The sequence below is a fragment of the Hakea prostrata genome, chromosome 3, assembly GCF_041222555.1.
Source record: "Hakea prostrata isolate BN-2017 chromosome 3, UWA_Hpros_2, whole genome shotgun sequence".
Lineage (NCBI taxonomy): Eukaryota > Viridiplantae > Streptophyta > Magnoliopsida > Proteales > Proteaceae > Hakea > Hakea prostrata.
In genome coordinates, this window is record NC_142602.1 from 27750616 (window position 1) to 27772011 (window position 21396).

General features: G+C 38.7%; 2 protein-coding genes across 2 annotated transcripts; one reads left to right on the top strand and one right to left on the bottom strand.

The window, feature by feature from the left end:
• Positions 1 to 2841: 2841 nt before the first annotated feature.
• Positions 2842 to 19110, top strand: RNS2 (ribonuclease 2). The gene is made up of 9 exons (XM_089150164.1): positions 2842 to 3108; positions 5929 to 5957; positions 6170 to 6243; positions 13067 to 13168; positions 13285 to 13288; positions 15266 to 15357; positions 16768 to 16929; positions 17490 to 17583; positions 18800 to 19110. Exons 1-9 carry the CDS (start codon positions 2921 to 2923, stop codon positions 18853 to 18855), a joined length of 801 nt encoding a protein of 266 aa, XP_089006290.1. The 5' UTR covers positions 2842 to 2920; the 3' UTR covers positions 18856 to 19110.
• An 885-nt stretch (positions 19111 to 19995) lies between these two features.
• Positions 19996 to 20795, bottom strand: LOC149021957 (uncharacterized). Its single transcript, XM_089150163.1, has 2 exons — positions 20518 to 20795; positions 19996 to 20420 (listed from the first exon to the last, which is right to left on the bottom strand). The coding sequence occupies exons 1-2, from the start codon at positions 20658 to 20660 to the stop codon at positions 20180 to 20182; spliced, it is 384 nt and encodes a 127-aa protein (XP_089006289.1). The 5' UTR covers positions 20661 to 20795; the 3' UTR covers positions 19996 to 20179.
• Positions 20796 to 21396: the final 601 nt, after the last annotated feature.

Sequence of the window (21396 nt, forward strand, 5' to 3'; positions counted from 1 at the left end):
AGCTTTTTTCTTTTTTTGCAAAAAATATAATTTCCTTATTGTTTAATCCAAGGGAAGAGGTAGGTTGAACCATTGTGGACTCTAATATTTCACAAAAAGAGATGGATGATGAAGTGGACTCTAGAGTTCTAAATATTGAAAATGCATAAAATTTTGAAACTGATAGTGTGGTAGACATGTTGCCAAAAGAGGGGGCCCACATAAAGCAATTTGCACGATAAGATGATTCCCAAAATTTGGTTTATGGGAGACAATTTAGTCTACCAGACATTCAATTGAGGGGGGCCTACATGGAGGGTTAGTTGGTTATTGACAAAGTGTCTCTTGATTTAGGGGTTGAACTAACAATTTGGTCAGGTGTTGCGACAAGGCCAAGACATTATGGTACAAATTATTAGATTAACCTATAGGGGGAAAAATAGTGCAACTTGGTGGGCAAGGGGGTAAGTCTGCATGTCTAAAGGAAGAAAGGGAGATCTCAAAATGAAGGCGAATGGAGATTGCTTTTGAAGCAATGACAAAAATTAATCTACTCTTGTTGAAGAGAGAAAACAGTGGGATGAACAATCAAACTTAGATCATTGGCTCTTTTCTATTGGGAAAGGGGTTTTACTATCTTAAAGTTTTTTTTAGGATGATATTCTTTTGGAATATTAGGGGTGTGAGATAAAAGGTAGGGATCATGCTCTACAAATTTAATTTTTTACTGACTTTTTTCTTTTTACCATTTGTAATTTGATAAAATGACCTTTTAACGAAAAAGAGTAAAAATGGTTCAAGAATTTGAGTACTCAAGAAAAAATTTTCCTACTCTTGTAAGGATGGTCTTCAGATGAGTGCGAGATGGTAAGGAAACCTCCTTCTGGTTTAGTCCTTGGGTCTTACAAACCTGTAATCATAAAGTGGGAGATGTTAGTAACCATTTTCAACCAAGTAGAACTAGGGTTGCAAATGTGGTGGCAAGAAGATATTCTATGTCAGAAGAAATTCATCTAACTATTTCACCATTGATTTTAAACTATATCTTCTCTTTTTCTTTAAATTCTTGTTCTAATTCTTTGGTTTCTCTTATCTCTTCATTAAGAGAATTCACCACTAAACTTGTAGAAAGCTTGTTTAGTTTGAAATATTCAAATTTTAACAATGACATTTTTTGCTTGGTGGAATTTTTTTTTTCTAGAAGATTAACGTATGTCCCAAATTCAAAATGTTTTTTTTGGCGCATTTTACATGTAGGAATACCAATTAATGCTATCTTATCTTGGTGGATTCCAATTCAATCTACTGGTGTCTTTTGTGGCAATTATCCAGAGTCTATTTTGCACACTTTTCTTTCTTGTGACTAGACTAGTTATGCTTGGGAGGCGGGAACTCCGAGACTAAGAACTGATTTATTCTGTCACCAATCATTGACTCATTTATGCAAACCCCTTTTATTTGACTTTAACCTTGATAAACATACTCTTTGTTGGACGTTCTCCATTGTTATGATTACACACAACTTTAGTGGATGACCTATAATGAGGTATTTTTCAATAAGATGAAACTTGACCTGTTCAGGTGCTCTCACTTGTATCTAAATGTATTTGTGAGCTACGGATACATCCTCCAGGTCCTCGTGAATATGAATCCTTTGATACCCCTATGATGGTTCTAATCAGTGTATTTGCTCTTCTATCTTTGAGTGAATATTTAATTACACTATTTTAATATGTGCAGGGATACTTGTTTCAAAGTCGAACAAATCAAGGTGGATATGTGGTTTTTCTGAGGGAGGATATTTCCAGATCATTTCAGTGGGTTTTAATAATTCTGATAACATTTTGCAGGGGATGCTTTCTAGCATAATCTTAGTTCTAAATCATTCCCTACTTTCTCATACTAAAGTTACCCACATTTGGTGTAATGTGCAAGAAGTTCTTGATCTTCTTCCGAAACCTCATAACAAAGTTCAGTCAAGAAGTTTGATCCCACTTAGAAGGGCTTTCATCTAATTTTGGACTGTTGTTAAATGATTTTTTGTTAACTTGGTTCACCAATGTACCTGTGGTTGAATAGAAAGCTACTTGTTTTATTAGCCCAAAAAATGTGAGAGGTAAATCTATGGAGAGGTATCTGGGATATGAATCAGATTTAAGTTAGTCTTTGAGATAATTTTGTGATTTAATAATGACGATTAAATTTCAAGTAACTACTGTCGCATTCCTATGGTGGAATTTGAATGGAACTAGAGGATTAGAGTGAAATCTGATCCTAGAATAGCATTTGAAGATAATAGTTTCAAATTCAGGGATTAGAGTGGAATTTAAGGGAATTAAAGAGGGGATGAGAACCTTTTTGAGGAGGGATGAGAACTTGAGATCATAAAAATAGATCAAATCACCATCACGGATTTTGGGGGGGAAAAATAGTAAATATATCTTCTTTCCTATGTTTGAAAAAGCGCCTTTGTACCCTCAAAATAAAAGTAAAAACATTTTGAATATTTAGACATATATTTTTTTCATCACATATTTAGGAGAAAGTCCACTTTTAAATATCAATTAAATAGACTAAAGGTGAATTATCTTCCTAAATATATATAATATAGTGAAGAGATACAAGAAGAGGAGAGTCCTCTACCTACCAAACTCAAAAATAAATCCGTGTTGGCCCCAACTCTAGCGAGCGGTTGAACCGGAGGTCCACAACGATTACTATAGGCCAGAGGATAATTACGGCAGAAAGGAATATGCTTTTATAATTGAAGGAAAGGTACTCAACGCACGGTGGAACGAGAACCAGCTGGAAACTTGGAAACTTGGAATATTATACTTATATATATGACAATTTTACCCTTGCTCATTTCCATCGGCTTTAATTGTTCAGAAGAGGGAAAAAGAGATTTTCAAGTTGGAGGCCATTTTTTCCCTTGATCTGAATGGCTAATCTCCCTGCAAAAATCCCTCTCTGTGCTCTCTGTGTTCTCGTGGTTTTCTCATTCTCCTTCTTGTTGGAGATCCAAGGAAGTCAACAGAGGGAATTTGATTACTTTGCTTTAGCTGTCCAATGGCCTGGAACTTATTGTCAGAGAACTCGCCATTGCTGTTCCTCCAATGCATGTTGCAGGTGATTTCTTTTCCTTCTGAAGTTTTCTGGACCTCGTTTTGATTTTTGTTATTACTTCTGTTTCTTTTATGATGTATTTTGTCATGTTGTGAATTTGATAATATAGTGACGAAGCCGTTTGGTTTGTGTTTAGATTCTGCTTTCATTGGAACTGACTTTTCTACTTTAGTCTAAGTGCCTGAGCTTATTTGAAGCTATGTATAGTAGCTTATTTGCTTGGTCTTGTTTTCAGTATAATTTCTTAGTATTAGTTGGTTAATTTAATCATAGAATCTAGAACTGTTTAAAAGTTCATTTGTTGAAAAATTCTCTCTTTTACTGTAAAGTTTTCTTCCATGGATTAACTGAACTTTTCCATGTTATATTTTCCTCGTGTCTATTGGCATATAGAAAACACTCAGTATGTCGTCAGTTAAATATCTTCTGTATGTGCTACTTAGAAATTTACAGAATAATTAAATGAGGACGCTTTTTCCCCTAAGAAGCTAGAGTCAACTAATTTGGAGTGGGTTCATTATGAATCTCGTTCTCCAAAATAAGTTAAACCTGCATTCCAGTAGTTTTGATTTTCCATCTGAATCATCTAATGCTTGAGAAGACTATATATTCAATTCTACCCAAACTAGGAACCCAAAAAAGAAAAAAAGAATAAAGAATAAAACTTTTCTAATTATCTATCTCCTATTTGATAGCAGCAAATCCTGGCAACTCTATTATAGCCCTTAAATAGCAAAGTCAAAAGGTCTTAATATTGTAGGCCAACATAGGAGATAGGACAATATCTGGAAACATAGCTAATCCAGATGTGTGTCCCATCAAATGGTTGGTTTGACTAGCATGGGTTTATATGTTAGGAAACACAGTTGTCAAGGATAGCATCCAGGCACTTTGTTGGTGCCTTGGCGCTTTGTGTTGCCTTGGTTGCATAGGCAATGCCTTGTCACCAATCTAGACTTTGGGTCTCGGATGCAACTTAGCCTGATGATCAAATCTTTGATCAGATATGAGATAAAAGAAAGCAACTGCATTGTCAAGGGAAGAAATTAGATTCATTGAAGAGGCAGGGGTGGGGGGAAGAGATGCGATTGATCTGGTTGAGAAAAAGAGAACAGGATAGAAGAGAAGAAATCAGGTGTTGGATATCAACATGCTCAAGCTGATGATGTGAGGGGGTCTTCTTGTGGTTGAAAACTGCAAGAGATTTGGCTTTGATACCTTATAGTGTCTTAAATTGGAATCACTATGGGCCCACAGATAGCAAAGAACTCAAATTTTGAAGAACAGTGACTATCTCATAAATAATTTGAAATTCACAACTCTATAGGGAGAAGAAAGAGTAACAAAACAAGAGCAAAAAATGCACTATTTGAAAACAAGTGAGGTATTTGGAAGAATGCATAGGGTGGAAAGAAAATAGAATAAAAACATAAAACAAGGGGCTTTCCTGTAAATAACAGAGATTAGTGTGTCCAATATCAAAAGAACAAGAGGTCTTTTTCTTTAACCTTGCAACTTCACTAAGGATTTCAGAAGCACCAGTTAATGCAGTTTCCTTGGTTTGGCTGGACAGAAATGACCCTCTTTGGAGACCTAAGATGAGATGGAACTGATCCAATCCTGTTTTCTAGATGAGAGGGGCTGGTAGATTATATAGGAGTGATCCTATATTTTACCTTTTCTTATTTGGGTAGAATACTTAAGATATTGTATGGTCTTCAATTGGAGTTTATCCTAATCTCATAGTAGAATAGATTTCTATAGTGAGATTCTTTTTTTTCTTAGTTATCTGTAAAACAATGGACAACTAAGATTAGATTAAGATATTAAGTGTTCTGGTGGGTCCCAAGTGATATGAACTTGATCTTGAAACCCAAAGTTGCACCAGCAGTATCCTGGTCCTGTTGTGAATGGAAGAGCTCATTTTGATACGCTTCAATGGCATACAAATTTAGATCTAGGTTGATATTTTCATCACTTTTAACCAAGTATCCAACCTCAAACGATCAAGTGTATACAGAGTATTTAACCTCTAAAACCAGACCTAGGGGTTGATTTGAAGTACCCTGATTTGCAGGTTTCAACTCACAGACCATGTAAAATTGTTTTGCTGTCAATTCTCTCCTAGAGGATCATCCTTCAGATGACTATTAAGAAAGCAAATGGTGGAAAAGATTGGATTTGAAGGAGATCAATGTAATATCATGAGGATGATGCTAATGGCACACAAAGGAGATCAACACAGTATTCTGGGGATGATGCTAATGCCCAGAATCAGAAAATGAAGCTTGCGGTAATAAGTAAACTATTCCAACAGAGATTTCAATGATATGATTAATAATAGAGAAAGAGTAATGTGAAGAACAGGTCAACAAGGGTTGGATCAAGTAGAGAGAATGATAGAAAGAATAAAGAAAGCACTGAGCCCATGCTTTCTGTTCTTCAGTGTTGTTTACTATTTTTGGTTCTTCTTTAGCTTCTATAAAGTAGAAAACAACTCCAACAGAAACATGATTCTAATATCCTGTTCTCCTTCTTATATCTGTCTTCCCTATATGGAGATTACAAGAGTAACCCTACATAAGCAACCCCAATCTTGCAACTTCATTGTCTTTTGTATGTGTTAGATTCTGACTAGTTTCATGAATTCTGGATCTGAGCTCTTTTTGTTGATTCACATCCTTTCCATTGAGGTATGTCTGTTGTTCTCTTATTCAATTTTCTTACTAGTAATTTGTTTTCTCATGTGATTTCTGTATCTCTTGATAGTCTTAGAAACAAAACTTACTGAAATTTACTTCTCTGTTTTGTTATTTTATTCAGGTCCAATTCTCCAACTGCGTTTACCATCCGTAAGTACAATGACTGCTTTATCTCAGATATAATGATGAGACAGAGATGAGAGGAAGGATGATAGAGATTTAAGTAATGAATTTTCCGTGATGAATTGGAGTCATTTATTCCACTTCTTTCATTTCAGACTGAAATTTTATGGGAGGAAGCTTCTCTCAGGAACTCTTTTACTAGTTTTTGTTCAAATTCATATACAACTGTTGTATCACAGATGGATTATGGCCTGACTACAATGATGGAACCTGGCCATCATGCTGCAGCCGATCTAGTTTTAATATGAAAGAGGTTCTCTATTACACTCTTTTGCCTGCTCTTTTTCTTTGTTTTTATTTCCCATTATTGTGCTGCTGGATGGTTGAGTTGGTCATGCTTTTAATACTTATAAGTGAACTCATATAAGGAAGTCGAGCAAGGAATCACATAGGCAGTGCCTGTCATTTGATCATGGAAGCATATATTATCTTTACTTTTTATAGGTTGTGAGAGACCCTTCTGCTAAACCCATGCCTTCAGCTGAACTTGAATATTGTGCACTTCTGTCTGCACATTGCATCCCTACATTACGACGTGCCTGGAAATAACATCAATTGTTGGTGAGATGAGAAATGATTTACTCGGTTGAAGTTGTCATGAGTATGTTGGTGCTGTTTCACTTCCTTAATATTAAAAAAATAATAATAATAAATAAATAAATAAATAGTGGAAGGAAAAAGAAAAAAATAAATCTGTCAAATTAGCAACAACAACAACAACAACAACAATAAGCCTTGTCCCAACTGGGGGGGGGGGGGGTGTGTGCCCCCCCTTTTGCGGGGGGGGGGGAGGGCGCGCAAAAAAAAAAACCCACCCCAAAAAAAAAAAAAGAATGGAGTCTGTAAATAATTGGTAGAGAATTACATCAAAATGAAAATGCCTAGCATTATATATATATGCTTGTGTTTTCGCATATGCTTGAGCTCATTGTGATTTGTACCATGTTGAAATTTTCCCTAAAGTTGCCTGTTGCCTGGGCTGGAGATTTAAGAAGGCGGAGCACGGTACAGAATGTCAGTTTTAGCCTCTCTTCATAACCAAATGATTTTGTGTTTGGATTTTGAAAGAAAATCATCTAGCTGTTTTGGTGAATACCCCTTGTTTTGGTCTGAAACTTCAAGAAAACCCTAATTAAGCATTTCTAATATATGAAGCATTAGACTATGAAAAAAGAGACCAGATGTGGTAGTTTGGTTTCATACCATAGGTTAGTATTTTATGCTGTATTTTTAGTTATATTTTCATTTATAGTCTATCCTACACATTATTTCATATTAGAATGCAAAAATTTAATGAAAACAACTGAAATATGTATTAAGGATGAAACATAACCATTTAAATTTACAGGGTATCAAAGTGTTGGAAGTATGTGCGAGTGTTACAAATAATTAATGCAACCAAGGTTAATACACCCCCAAAAACTGTTTTTTGACCCTGTGTCAGTACCGGATAGAGTTCTGGAAAGACTCAAAACCTTTGGGGTTAATTTGAATCCTACAAAACACCTTGCTCAAATTTGGCAAATCACTGCTGTAGCTGTATTGAGTAGTCCCCCAGCCTTCCTACCAAGAAATGCAGGTCTTTTTGCAAGATACAAAATTCGTGGGTTGTTTTTTCTTCTTTTCTTCTTTTCTTCTTCTTTTGAGTTTCCCTTCGCAACCAGTGAAACCAGTTGAAACTCATGAAAACAATGACCCTTTTCAAGCTAAATGCTGCTCTATATGCACAGTTGTTTACCCAAACTTAGCCATGATTTTGGTCCAAACCTTGCAGTGCTACTGAGACCTGCACTGAATATTTCGTAATTATTGGTCATTTTGACCTAGATTTTGAAATGTAAGTTTGAGGCTACAAAAATCACAAGGTTTCATTGGATTTCTCCAAAGCTTTTGATACAGAAATCCAGTTAAGAGAGAAGATTTGATTCTTATTTTTTGTTATGCAGTAATATCAGAACTTGAATCAGTGCTCGTCATAAGAAAAATAGAAGGATGCCAAGGGGACAGAACACATCTCATGATTTGGGTAATGGGCAGATTATTCAAACCGGGGGTGGGAGATCCTATCTATTTTGAATAGAAGAAACAAATAACAATGGGTCCACAACTATGACTAGATTGAAGACTGGACATTAGGTGATGTTATGATCCTGGTTAAGGGTAGGGCCTATAAGGTTTATTCCGGGGGGTGGGAATGTTTTAATGGAAATAGACCATGGTTAGTAAGTTAGTATGGTCATTAACATAGGGTAATAGTTCTAGGCTATAAATGTGGTTAGGATTTGAGGATGATATACCGACTTCTCTTCTATCTCTTGGATCCTGGGGTTTGCTGCCCTCGGGTTCTTCCCCTCCCCTCTTCGTTTCTTTCCCACTTCCTCTGTTCTTCTGTTGTGATTCTTTGGGATCTGTCCCTCCGGTGCGTACTCTCCTTCCCTGCCCTCTCCGGCTGGTCCTTGCCGTCTCTCTCGATGCAGCCTCGTCGGTTCTTCGCTCCTCTCTTCCTTGGGGCCATCCTTGTTTTCTCGATTTGCTGGAGGCTCCCGCTCTGGTTCCCGCCGCGTTTCTTCTCTTGGCACCAATGGGTCCCGTCTCTTGTTTCATCACTTCATTGGATGGAGATGCCTTGATGGCTTCGTCGGATGACAGCTTCGTTCACAACCTGGATCGATTTTGTGGCATTGGTGCGGTTCGTGACCCGGGGGGTCGTTGTGGGGTCCCCTCGTGTGCAGCTGCGAGCGTGTCACTAGTCTCGGTTGGTCACTCGGTTTCATTGGCTGGACTAGCAACTTGCTCAATTTGATGGTTTCTCTCAAATCTGATGGGACGGTGATTCGAGCAATTTAACAATATAGTTCAACTGTGTGGCCCGAGCGGCGCCCTCAGGTGTGAATCGATGTGTGTGGCCCGGGGTATCCCATCGTTGCCCGCAATGCTCTCGTTCTATTGGCGAGGGTGAGGTTTGTAATCTCGTGGCACGGCAATCATCGGGATTTCACTATCTTCGGTTGAGTCGGTTTGAATGAGTGCTGCCAAGGTCGTCTCACTGATTTCAATCGGGTGTTGTTTCTCGTGAGCACGCGGGCACCGATCTGACGCGCACCGCGGGCGGCACCTCCATGGTCATGGGGTATCCAATGAGAAGAGGCGCGGCCTCACCTAGATCGGTGGGGTGGGTTCTTCTTGCTCCATCCGCAATCCGTTTCCATCATTGGTTACAACAAGATCGCTTAGGCATGGCGGCGTTGAACGACCTTAGGTTTCCATCGAGATGAGGTGAAGGAAACTTTGCTTGAACCGGTTGGTGGCTGGACCATGAACTTGGGCCGATCGGCTGTTGGGTTGGTTCACTAGAACGGTATGGGCTTTAGACGTCCGCCATTCAAAGGTCAAGCCCACTTACTCATACTTTAAAGTCTAAACTATGGATTTAGACTCCATGCAAGGGCCTTTATATGCAATACTACTGAGATGATACCCAGCGCGAGGCCCGGACATTAGATGAACCACTTACTACATTTAATGAACAAGGGCATTTTGGAACTATACTTTCTATCTTCTTCTTTCACCATCGTTGTAGCAAGACCGTGCAACTGATCCAACGGCCACGAGTGGCTTGGTGGGGCTTAATTCCAACGGCGTGGGTGGTTCCTCTCTCTTGCGTGCGCCACTGGGCTGATTATGCGGACCATTACTTACATTTTCTTTGGTGTTGGTGGATTCCATTCTTATGAGTTCGGAAGTGGTGAGGATCGCCAGGTTGTTGCTGAAATATATCTTGGGAGCTTAGGTTCTCGGTTGTGCGCGATTTTCAACTCAGAGTCGTGAGTGGGTGTCATGTTGCCGACTCTGTGCGTGCTTGGGCAAACCCATCGGAGACCTCTTGCGTGCTCTGGGCGGGGATCATTGTGCTCGGGTTACTATATCCTCTTCTTATTGGTACCTCGGGACCATTTCAGGTATTTGTATTGACAAATTACATAAACAGCAGACTCGATCCATGTTCTATATCGGGTGGAGCTTCGGGCTGTCTAACTCAATTCATTATTCTACTAATTTGCCAATTTTCTGTCAACATGGCAATAAATTTGAACATCGGTTGCAACTCTTGAGTTCGATCGTGATCACAGCTCGTGGGAGTTTGATCGCTTCGAGAATTCTTACTTGTAACAGCGGCAGTAGAAAATGTGTTAGAAAGGAGCTACACTGTGCAATTGCTTGGTGGTTTTGAACCCGAAATGAGTGCGAGTACAACGGACCTAATTCTGTTATTCCTTGACTTGGGTCTGTATGAGAAAGGATTTGAAGAGTTGTTGGGTTTGTCCAATGAAGATACCGCTTCTATTTTACAGCCTCTTGGGTTCTCAGCTGTTACAAAAATCCTAATCACTGGAATGCCCTTAAGCCTTATGCTAAACTTTGTGGGACTTTACCAGATTTCAAAGCTGAGCATGATTCTCGTGGTTTATGTGATGGAGTGGATTCTTTATAGCAAACAGTACTCCAACAAATTGAAGATGGCAGTATCGGTGGTGGGGGAATGTGTAGTTGGCAGCAGACTAACTGGCGTAAAAATTAATGCCAAGGGTTTCCTGTGTGCTGACATAGCTGACGTTGTGACCCCCTTGCTGCAAATTTTCAAATGGTTATTGATTTTGGGTTGTGATGGAAGGGAGAGGGTGGAAAGCTTGATCACTGACGATGGTTGCAAATTCTTGGACGTGCCAAAGGGTAGGCTTGAATGGCAAGTTTTGCAAGGTATTGTTCAGCATTGCATCGAAGAGAGAGAAAATATAGAGAATTTGGATCTAGACCAGGGAGGAGCAACTGTGTATCATTGTTTTAGAGAATCAAATGGCGATTACAGGTTAACAAACCGCTTACATTTTATCCACTTATTTAACAATTCTCCAACTGGGCTTGTCACAACCACATTGGATCTTGTTGGGAAGAAGTTTCACTCTGCCAAGGATGATTACAACATGATTACAACTTCAAATGTGAACACAATTGAGGCCATTAATGACAAAGCTGAAGGTCGACTGGCACTTGCAAATGTTTGGGTTTATGCGTGCCACCAAGCTGTTGAGAAAACAATTGATCTGGCAACATTGACTGGGGCTTGTGTAGTTGCCATTGAGTCCATTTTTGCAAGATACTTTACACCAATTATTGATCGGGCAGACAGGGTTCTTATTGCTTTGCGGATCTCTGGTGAGCAATTTGAGAGAATGCGGTTGGAGGCTGGATATCAATGGTTTTATTTTCGGGTTCGTGTGTCATCACTCTACAGGCAGCAGTGGTTATAATTGTGGCATGCATTTTCAAAACCTTGGAAACGTGTTTGCTTGAACCATCAATCAAGGCAGTCTTCCTAGGGATAAACTGGAAGATGTAGCGCCTGAACCTTGAGGACAAGGTTCTCTTAAGGGGTCGCTATTGTTATGATCCTGGTTAAGGGTAGGGCCTCATATAGGGTTTATTACACAGAGGTGTGGGTGGGAATGTTTTAATGGAAAATAGACCATGGTTAGTAAAGGTTAGTATGGTCATTAACATAGGGTAATAGTTCTAGGCTATAAAGATGTAAGGGTTAGGCATTTGGAAGGGAATGAATATACAACGAACTTCTCTTCTATCTCTTGGATCCTAGGAGGTTTGCTGCCCTCGAAGCAGCTCGTCTTCCCCAATCCCCAATCTTCTGATTTCTATTCCCAACTTCCTCTGAAATTCTTCTGTTGTAGATTCTTAAAAAATGGGATCACAACAGGTGACTTCACATATAAATAAGAAAACCACAAGAATAACCCCTAAGAGAACCAACACACGTACACAGCCAAAGATCTGACTTAAAAACTCTCCCCGAGCTAGACCATAGATATCTACCATGCTCGATTTGAAAAACCTTTGTAGAATTGCATTTCAAAACAAGGCTTTGGTAAAAAAAAAGTCTTGAAGTTGATTACTCTAGCTGACAAATAGTGGAAATCAATTTCTCATGAAAGACTGGATTACTAGCTTCCTGGTTATCCCAGAACATATCCGCAGGTTGACGACTGGTAAACAAGGCAGCTCCTAAACAAAAGGTCTGAGCCCCAACTTGGCTACAGTCTGAGTAATTGCATTATACTCAGCTTTAGCACTAGAACGGGCTGCTCTCCCGTCTTCTTTGTGAAGATTATCGCCAAAAAAGGTACAATATTTTGTAGTTGGATCTCCAAGTGCCACCAACGCTGGGCCAATTATTATCAGTGTAACCAATAACATGTGTTTGTTGATTATGAAAATAAATAAGACCTTCCCGTGCAGTACCCTTGGGATATCTCAGTGTCTGACATGTTGCCTAACGCCTCCCAATGAACCTGTCTAGCTGTCTCTATAATTTGATCAGTTACACCATTAACAAAATATACATCATGTCAGATAACATCTGATATTGATGTTTGTTTGCAAATACCTTGTCATCAAGCACTCCAACTTTAATATGAGGAGTCCATAGAAGTGTCTAACATGCCTGTATCACTCGGAAGGTCAGGATCATATTTCCACTGAGGCAAAGTGAACCTTTTTTTTTTCTTCTTTCTTCTTTTCTTTATTTAAATAAAAAATAAAAATAAAATAAAAACTCTTACAATCTTATTCATAGGAAATATCCGAAAGCACCCATTCTTTCATATGAAGCTTGAGGTAATACTTAGCCTATTCAATTCGAGGCAAGTCATTACCAAGAAAAGTAATAGCATCATCATAAAGGACCAGCACAATAACTTTGCATTGACATCATGCAAATATGGATTATGGAGTGGTTAAGAATGACTATGAGAAAAGCCACAACCAGCGACTACTCTACTAAATTTTCAAACCATGCTTTTGGAGAGAGTTTCAACCAATAGACCATTTTTTCAACTTAGAAGTGTTCTCCAGTTTCCTTTTTGATTAAATGAACTTGCAAGTCTCATACTTGTAGATATCACATTGGTTCCTGCTGAGTCGTGGTATTTGAATAGAGTAATGAACTTCATTATGAAGAATGCCATATTTATTATTCATTATGTTTATTTGTATGTCTGTTTTAGATTTCATCATTGCTTGGAGAGATTCAGAAGAACTGGCCCTCTTTAAGTTGTGGTTCACCATCTACCTGCTTTGGTGGAAGAGGATTGTTTTGGGCCCATGAGGTGTTTACTCAATTCAAATTATTTGATTTTTATAGAATCCATTTGCCACAATGCTAACTATGTTTTTTTTTTTTTCCATTTTTACCATGGACAACTTGGGGATTACACATTGACAGTGGGGTAACAATCTTTAGCCTTTACTTTCATTTCTTTTGGATTTAGATTAAATGCCGCAAAATTTCCATCAAGAATGATGAGTTTTATCCTTTAAACCGGGGGGGGGGGGTTGTGTGGAAATCATTTAGAACATCCAGTCCCTGGGATTAGGAGGGAAAATCCTGGCTTGTCTTAAGGACAGTGGTCAAGCCTTTATGTTTAATAATTTAGGGAGAACAACTATGGGTTCTAGCTAGAGGTACATAGGCAGCCCATGAATTCACTTTGGGTCCGTTCTAAGAATGCGGAGAAGGATCGAGAAAAGAAGAAACTCTCATTCTAGAATGTATTGACAAGTCGGATGATGGGATGGATGGTCATTCCACTTTTGATGGTCCATTCCTACTCACTTCAGGGTCGGGGGGGGGGGGGGGGGGGGGGGGGGGGGGGGGGGGGGGGGGGGGGGGGGGGGGGGGGGGGGGGGGGGGGGGGGGGGGGGGGGGGGGGGGGGGGGGGGGGGGGGGGGGGGGGGGGGGGGGGGGGGGGGGGGGGGGGGGGGGGGGGGGGGGTTTTTGTGGTTGGTTTTTTTTTTTTTTTTGGGGTGGTTTTTCTTTATTCCCACTACCTGTCAACTACTCAGCCTATTCTAGCATGTGCCACTATGAATCTTGACACACTATACTTGAACTAATATAGAGATGGTACGGGTTACCTAGTTCTTCAATATAATACTAATAACTCTTTACCAATCTCTCTGTGCCATCCCTCTTTCTCCCTCTTGCGTTCTGTGCTGGAATGGCTAAGAGGACACCAACCACCTTTTCTTCTCTTGCAATTCACTAGGGGTTGACTTTGGGGCTGCCATTTCTCACATTAGATGGAACAGAATCTCTGTAGATGGACCTTCAACTATCATTTGATAGTTTTGATAATGGAACATCCATATCCTCTGTTGTCAGTTTGAAGCATCTTTTGGTTCTCCAGCAACGTTTAGTTGACACCCCAAGGAACAGGTTCATTGTTGTCCGTAGTCATTTTTTTATGGAGTACTGTTAGACCTATATGATCTCTATCTAATATGTTTGTTTTTGCCAATACAATAACCACAACTCAGTCTAATCCCTACTAAATGGGGTCAGCTACAGGCGTCCTTGCCCTCCAATCAACTCTATTTGAGGTCATACTTGCAAGGCCTTGGCCATGCCACCTGAAAGGAAAATGATATGGAACATACCAGCTCTTTCTTTGGTTCTTTTTATAACCATTTCTGTCTTTTACTTATGTTGATTTTCATCACATGGCTACCGACATGGATATGAACGTTCTTATCCTAGATGAAGCATGAGGCCCTTACAAATACATCCAGTCCATGATTCATCTGAACATTTCTTCATTTTCATAGTTTCTTAAATCAGAAGAGCCACATGCATCATGCTTAAGTAAAGTAGCTTATTTGAATGAGCTTATGATTATCAGCTAATTCAGCTCTAAAGTTCTGCACAACTGATCCGACCAAGGGTTCCGAAAACCCAGTTTTGAGTCACTATGGGCCCAAAAGACTAATAAATATCAGTTTAATTGTATAGTATGGACCTGTAATTGTGCTGGAATCTAGAACTAATAAGTGAAGACAATACAGCAATGATTTAAGTGGAAGAAACTAATTTGGTGGGGGTAATTAATGATTTCAAAATCAAAGATAGAAAATGCAACTTAAGACAGAAGGTCATGTATATAATTTCCTTAGACTAGGCCTTGTAAATGACATAAATTGTCTGCCTTTATCTTTTGATAAACAACAAATCAACGATGAGTGAACTAGGTTGCAGCAGTGAGAATTTAATCACAAGTGATCCAATTGGGCTAAAACTTCAGGAGATAAATCCCAACATTTGTAATGATACTCTGTTAACTTATGGTAGTTTTTTATTATGTGCTCACTGCTCAGTGTCGTGGTCACTTATGTAAATTACTCACATTCTCATTTGATAATGCTTGCAGAGAAGCATGGAACATGTTGCTTCCCAGTAATTCGTGATGAGTACAGTTATTTCTTAACAGCCCTCAATCTCCACTCCAAATATAATGTCACGGTTAGTATATGGAAATCTGTCCATTCCTGTATTTTCTGAAACTTTAATTTTCAGAGTTACTTGCTTGGATTCTACATTCTCTGAGTTAAAATCATTTTTATTTACATCATCATATGACTCTCAAGGCAACCCAAGATGTTGGAGAAGTCACCTAAGCTCCTACGGACTAGGTGCCATCACTGCCATGTATATTAGAACCTAGTTGTTAAGGTGATGAGGCAACGTAAGGCAGTTTTGTTCTGTTGAAGCGCTTAGGTGGTGAGGTGCCCTCAGCCCTTTCAGGGCTGTTAAGGCATTTTAAGTAACAGTTCTAGTGTATATCCTTTACACTCTTGTTCATCATAGATATACCATATCTTATATGATTAAAAAAAAAGGGGAAAAAGAAAGAAGCTAACATCAAGCTACCATGAGTTATTGAATAAGCGTTGGTTCATGAGGGGGGGGGGGGAAATAAAAGAATTTATTAGTCAAATAGAACACGGATTTGATGGGGAAAATTTGGCAATCAATTGGAAAATATAAGATAATTAGAAGAAGATAGAATGAGCTAGGATGAAATTGGATTGAGCCTCAGTCTCCCCCTTGGGCGTTTAGGCATCTTGGCATCTTATATTAATGACAAGGTGTCTGACTGGTTAACAAATAAAGAGTCCTAAAATCTCTCCTAAACTAGATAACAGTTCAATATGCCTGGAAAGAAGCTTCCATGCACAAGTATATTGGACTTAAAAATTCTCGCCATACGGCTGAACATGGGGGCCATAATATCTGGAAATTATCTCCTTTTAGAGCTGGCCGGTATCTCCAAATAAATCTGGGAATAGTCTCCTAAAAACCAGCTAGCCAATGATCTTATCTTCTCTCAAATATGGCTGGTTGATCAAAACAAAATATGGTTATATGCCAAAACTAACAGCTCGCTTGACTTTTCTTTTGACATAATTGAGGGCTGAATGAGGTCCAAATCATGGACCAAATTCATGCTGAAATCAATGGACTTAAAAAACCCAAATGCAGGCCAGGTTTTGGCCTAACTTGCAGCCCCATCAATAGACTATCTACATCAGCCATGCAATCTCATAAATGACCAGATGCAAAAGTGCTACGCTTAGGTGATGGCTTGATAACTATGACTACATATCAGATGTTTTTCTTTCTTTTACTGCTTCCTTAGAATGGAATACTATTCAGATAGAATCATATAAACTAGTAAAATATCCTGAAGCTAATAGATACAACAAAATTTTGGTTTGGATTGTAACTTCTATTTCAAGAAAGATCAAGTTGTTGCAAGAATTGATTTGGCAACCTACGAAATCTTTATTCTAATCTTATTCGTGTTTCGATTGTCTTCTAATCCCTACTTACTAACTAACATTTTTTGACACAATATTCTCTAAATACCAGGGAATTCTGAATGAGGCTGGATATGTAGCTTCTAATTCTGAGAAGTACCCTTCACGAGGCATTGTTTCTGCCATTGAGAATGCTGTAGGGGCCTCCCCTTTGTTGACTTGCTCACATGGTGCTGTGCAGGAAATCCAAATATGTTTTTACAAAGATTTTAAGGTAAGATCAAGATTTTTCATATATTTGTGATTCAATATCTTTTCTTATGTTTGATTGGATTTCGGCCCAATGTTTAGCAACAGAGTATCATCTGGAATGAGAGTTCCATGCATAACCCAAGCAAGCTGCATTAAGGGGCAACGAAAAAGAATCAAAGTACATTTTGATCAATAATATCTGAATTGTAGAATTGACTGGAACTTCTTTATGATGCTTTTTGCTTCATTTTCAATTTGCCATGCAGGGTTTTCCTAGTAATATTTGCTCCAGATGATCCAAGCTCCACTTAGTGGACCAAGGCCAAAATCCATCAAATTGCCATAACCATTGAATCTATAAACTTTCATTCTAGAAAGTTTTCAAAGTGGACTGCAAAGTCATAATGATTAAAGTTGGTTTTTATGTGAGGAACCTTTCAAATGGTTTTTAATTTGTCCACTCCTTTGAGTCCATTTGTATCTCTATGTCATTCGACCACCCTATGGTTTATAAATAATGTTAATGTCATTTCTTTATAAAGAATTTGAAACTAGTTCTTACGAAGGCAACAACACTTGCAGCCTCGTGATTGCGTAATTAAATCTGCTGGGCCAGCTGATGTTGCTTCAAGATCTTGTCCTCAATACATCAGTCTGCCCATTTATGTGCCATCGAGTAAGTTCTTTGGTCACTATGCTATTGTTTTAATTTGATAGTTTCTACTTCTAGTGCAGAATGTCTGCATGGTCACTATTTGACTTACAATTTAAATTATATGGTGCACTCTACCATAACAGAAGCTTGCATATGGTTAAATTATCTGTATGACTCATGATTGGAGAGTGTAGGACACCCATTTATAGGGCCCCAAGTTTGAAAATTCTTGCATCAAAAATATGTCCCAACAAATAAATGTTACTTAATGTTATACATTATGTTGCAAAGTCTGAGCAGAAGGAAATGAAGAAATAGTCTAATGTGTTGTAGTGATCATCTTGGGTATATATAGCCACCTTTATTGACAATGTCTTATAGTTTGTACTACTATTCAACTGCATAAACTACTGTATACTTTGACACTTCCCATTGTACTTTTGCAAATTACCACACTGAGATCTTGGTAAAATCTATTCTTTTAGATTCCAAGATGAGATGCAGTGCTAGTTAATATCTCAGGTATCTTGGTATCTCAGCTAGGTCTGAAAATGTTGCTGTTTTTTAATGTTTCTCACCCATATCTTGCTTTGATTCCATCCCCCAAAAGGTGCACCAAGATCTCAGTCCAACTAGGTTTTCTGGACAACTAAATTGGCCTTTGGAATTGAGTTCTTGAACCATGATATTTTAAAGGGGATTATTTGTGTCAATGGTGTTATGCTGGACTTGAATTCAGGTGGGTGGGGTCTACCTTCTTGTGTGGTCTCAGTGCCAACAATGATGCCATGTGGTGAATGTGATTCATTTCTGCTAAGCTTGGCAAGATTGCCTATCTTGCTTCCCCCCATGTGGCTCAAGTGGACAATTGTAGTAGTTCAATAAGGTGAAACTTGCTCAAGAAAAAACTAAGTACAAAGGGAAGAGACCAAGTATGTGATGGATCATATAGTCAAAGTGTACAGGTTGTCTGTATTTACAATAGTTTGAGTGGGCCATACTGACTCTCCTTGTAGCTTTAATCCAACGCACTCTGTGAAGTTCGGCTATTTATAGGGCAATTTGATGATGACTAATTTGCTTGTTCACTTTCCTAGTTGTCCTATTATTATTACATAACCATACAAATATGCAGTATATTTTTCAGGTAAACAATTTCAACAAGCATTAAGCAGTTCACTCTGTTTTCACTTCTCAGGCTTTTCTTAGTTATATTCTCACATAATCTAATATGCAGGTCTCAGAAATGGTACAGCTGCGAGTCATTGGCAATCTGAAGCACAATCTCTTTAAGATATTGTTTGGTGTAGAAACATATTTCTTCTTACAAAGTTTAAAGATAACTTATTTGATAGCTATGTCAGCTACTTCAAACTGCGCATACCTTGTAAAGTATGTTTATCAAGTCTCCAGCATTCATTATACACATGGATGCTCTTTCAGTTTAGGCATAGACAATAAATCGAAAGTTGGTTATCACTCTGAAGTCTGTACGTTTAATGCACTTCTTGTGGTTCCATGGCCAGTAAATGCAACAAACTTTAAGTTGAAGTCCTCGACATTTCTCAAGGAAAGGATTTTGCGAAATGAATGTTTCAGATTTTTATTTATTTGTTATTTAGATCCAGTTCTACAAGTAGTTTGCAGGAGATTGCTGGGGCTTAATCTGCATGCGACAGCAACTAAAGTAGATTGGATTGTGGATATGACACTTTCTCTTATCTAGTAGACTTCATGTCTCTTCGTTGCTCGCCAAAGGAAAATTAATCCTATTCAATTGGCAGGATAGGATCACATTGAATCGGCTTCTGGCCTTAGCTGAAAAGGTAAAGCTTTACTTGATGAATAGACCTCAGTTACCAAACCTTGTTGAACTTGTAAGAAGCTGAGTTTCTTTGCTCTATTTCATCACAAAAGGTGGAAAAAGAGAGTCAAGGCAGCAGACCAGCTATTCATAGATGTCTCTTTTGTGTTTCTGCCCAAAAGGATTAGTCACTAACAGAGGTGAGCCAGTTCTGCAGTGTAGCAGCAGCTAGACCTAAATTACTATTGAATGGAACCAACACAACACCTGCATACCATTTCTTTTCATTTTCATCATGATTACAAATTTCCCACTGATTGGGCATTCCATGGTAGCAAGTTTGGCAAATTAAACATTGCATTGCCTTGGAGGTGACTAACCAAGTTTTGTTCAGTAGTTCTTGATGGCTAGAGATCAGACTCTAGTGGTTAAATGTCATTGGAGAGGATCCGGCTTCGAACCAGAACTGTAGACCTTGTTGGAAAACAATGAAGCAAACTGATTAATGTCGAAGTGATTCGGACTGTCCTTGGCCGATCAGGACAGGCATCTTGGCTATAGGAGATAGCTCTTGGATGGAACTCACTGGCTGAGACATTGACACAGTTGTTGGGAAACTCCCACTTAAAACTGAAATTCATTACAGGGAAGCCACATTTTTATTCCTCATGGGATCTTACAACGAAGACACTGAATCTAATCAAAATCCATTTTAAACAGTCACTGGGGAATTACATATTGATTCTTCTTTTGAGGAAGGATTTACAAATCATTTAGACAAGGAGTTTTGTCCAACAGATTGATATCTGCAACTTATTCTGGTGGCTGTTCCTCAATGATCTTTCCTCTCTCTCTTAGTTTAGCCACAGAGTCTTTCATGGCTTCTTTTCTTTTCTTGCTGGCAAGAACCTTTGCGATAACACCACTTACATTAGGGTCTTTCTTTTCCTCCGGTGGTGGAGGTGGTGGCCTCCGTTTTGCTGCACTTGCACTTTGTTGTCCTTCATTCAAGCCCAAAGTAGCACTAGCACCAGTCAAGCTCCAAACAAAGAACCTGCACCACCACCAACACCATTAACCTCAAATCCTTTTATTATCTACTAAGAGAATAATTCTGGATCCATAAAAATAAAATAAAAACTGAATATTACCTTCTGGTGACTGTTCTATCATGGAGAGCTTGAATGAAGCCAGGATGGGGAGGAAGGCTTCTCTGAAACAATGGTGGAGGAAGAGGAGGCTTGTGATGAGTAGCTCTACTTGAGATGGGTGATGGGATTATGGAATGGGTCATGGTTTTAGTTACTGTTGGATTGCTGAGATTGATAGTGAAAAAGGATTATCTCAGATTGTATAAGCAACCCCAGAAAAGATTTTGTTAAACGAACAAAAAATAGAAGCAGCAATAGATAGTGTTTGGATTTGTTGATGTAATCGAAAGAGACTTTCAATTGGTTGGCTTCAGATAAGGTCTCATAGATGTGGACCCTTTTCAGTGATTACGGAAAAGGATATGCTTTTATTTTTGTGGTAATAAAGAAAGTATATACTCGACGAGAAAGAAAGAAACAAAGAAAATTAAGGATGTTTTCCGTATGGACTGGGCTTTGAAAGGACCTTAGATTTGCTGTCTACAAGGTTTGAGTGGAAATAAATCTAAAGCATTTGTCAATGCAGGGTTGGTAGAGTGGTAAGATTCATTCTTCTCAATAGATAGATCATGAGTTTGACCCTTGCGGATGACAAAGCTCCCTCTGAGGCTATAATCAAGGTGCGCAAGTTGACCCGAACGAACCTCAGACTCCAAAAAAAACACAATCTAAAGGCCTGTTTGGTTACGTGAGTCTGGAGATTTCAAATATCTAGAGATTTCAAATCTATAGATTTCAAATTTATGGAGTTATAATTTATAAAATTAGATGTTTGGTTGTGGAATGATGGATTCATCCAAAATATTTGATCGCGGATTTTTGTGTGCAAATGTATAGTTTTTTTAAATCGTTTCACTTTTCCCATAAATCTCGTCCGTT

Bases quoted from the DNA above. Each gene is read 5' to 3' on its own strand.
- RNS2 (XM_089150164.1), top strand. From the start codon at position 2,921: ATGGCTAATCTCCCTGCAAAAATCCCTCTCTGTGCTCTCTGTGTTCTC. The intron at 3,109-5,928 runs GTGATTTCTTTT...TATTTTATTCAG, and splicing joins TCCTCCAATGCATGTTGCAG to GTCCAATTCTCCAACTGCGT. The intron at 15,358-16,767 runs GTTAGTATATGG...TCTAAATACCAG, and splicing joins ACTCCAAATATAATGTCACG to GGAATTCTGAATGAGGCTGG.
- LOC149021957 (XM_089150163.1), bottom strand. From the start codon at position 20,660: ATGACCCATTCCATAATCCCATCACCCATCTCAAGTAGAGCTACTCAT. The intron at 20,421-20,517 runs GTAATATTCAGT...GTGGTGGTGCAG, and splicing joins GATAGAACAGTCACCAGAAG to GTTCTTTGTTTGGAGCTTGA.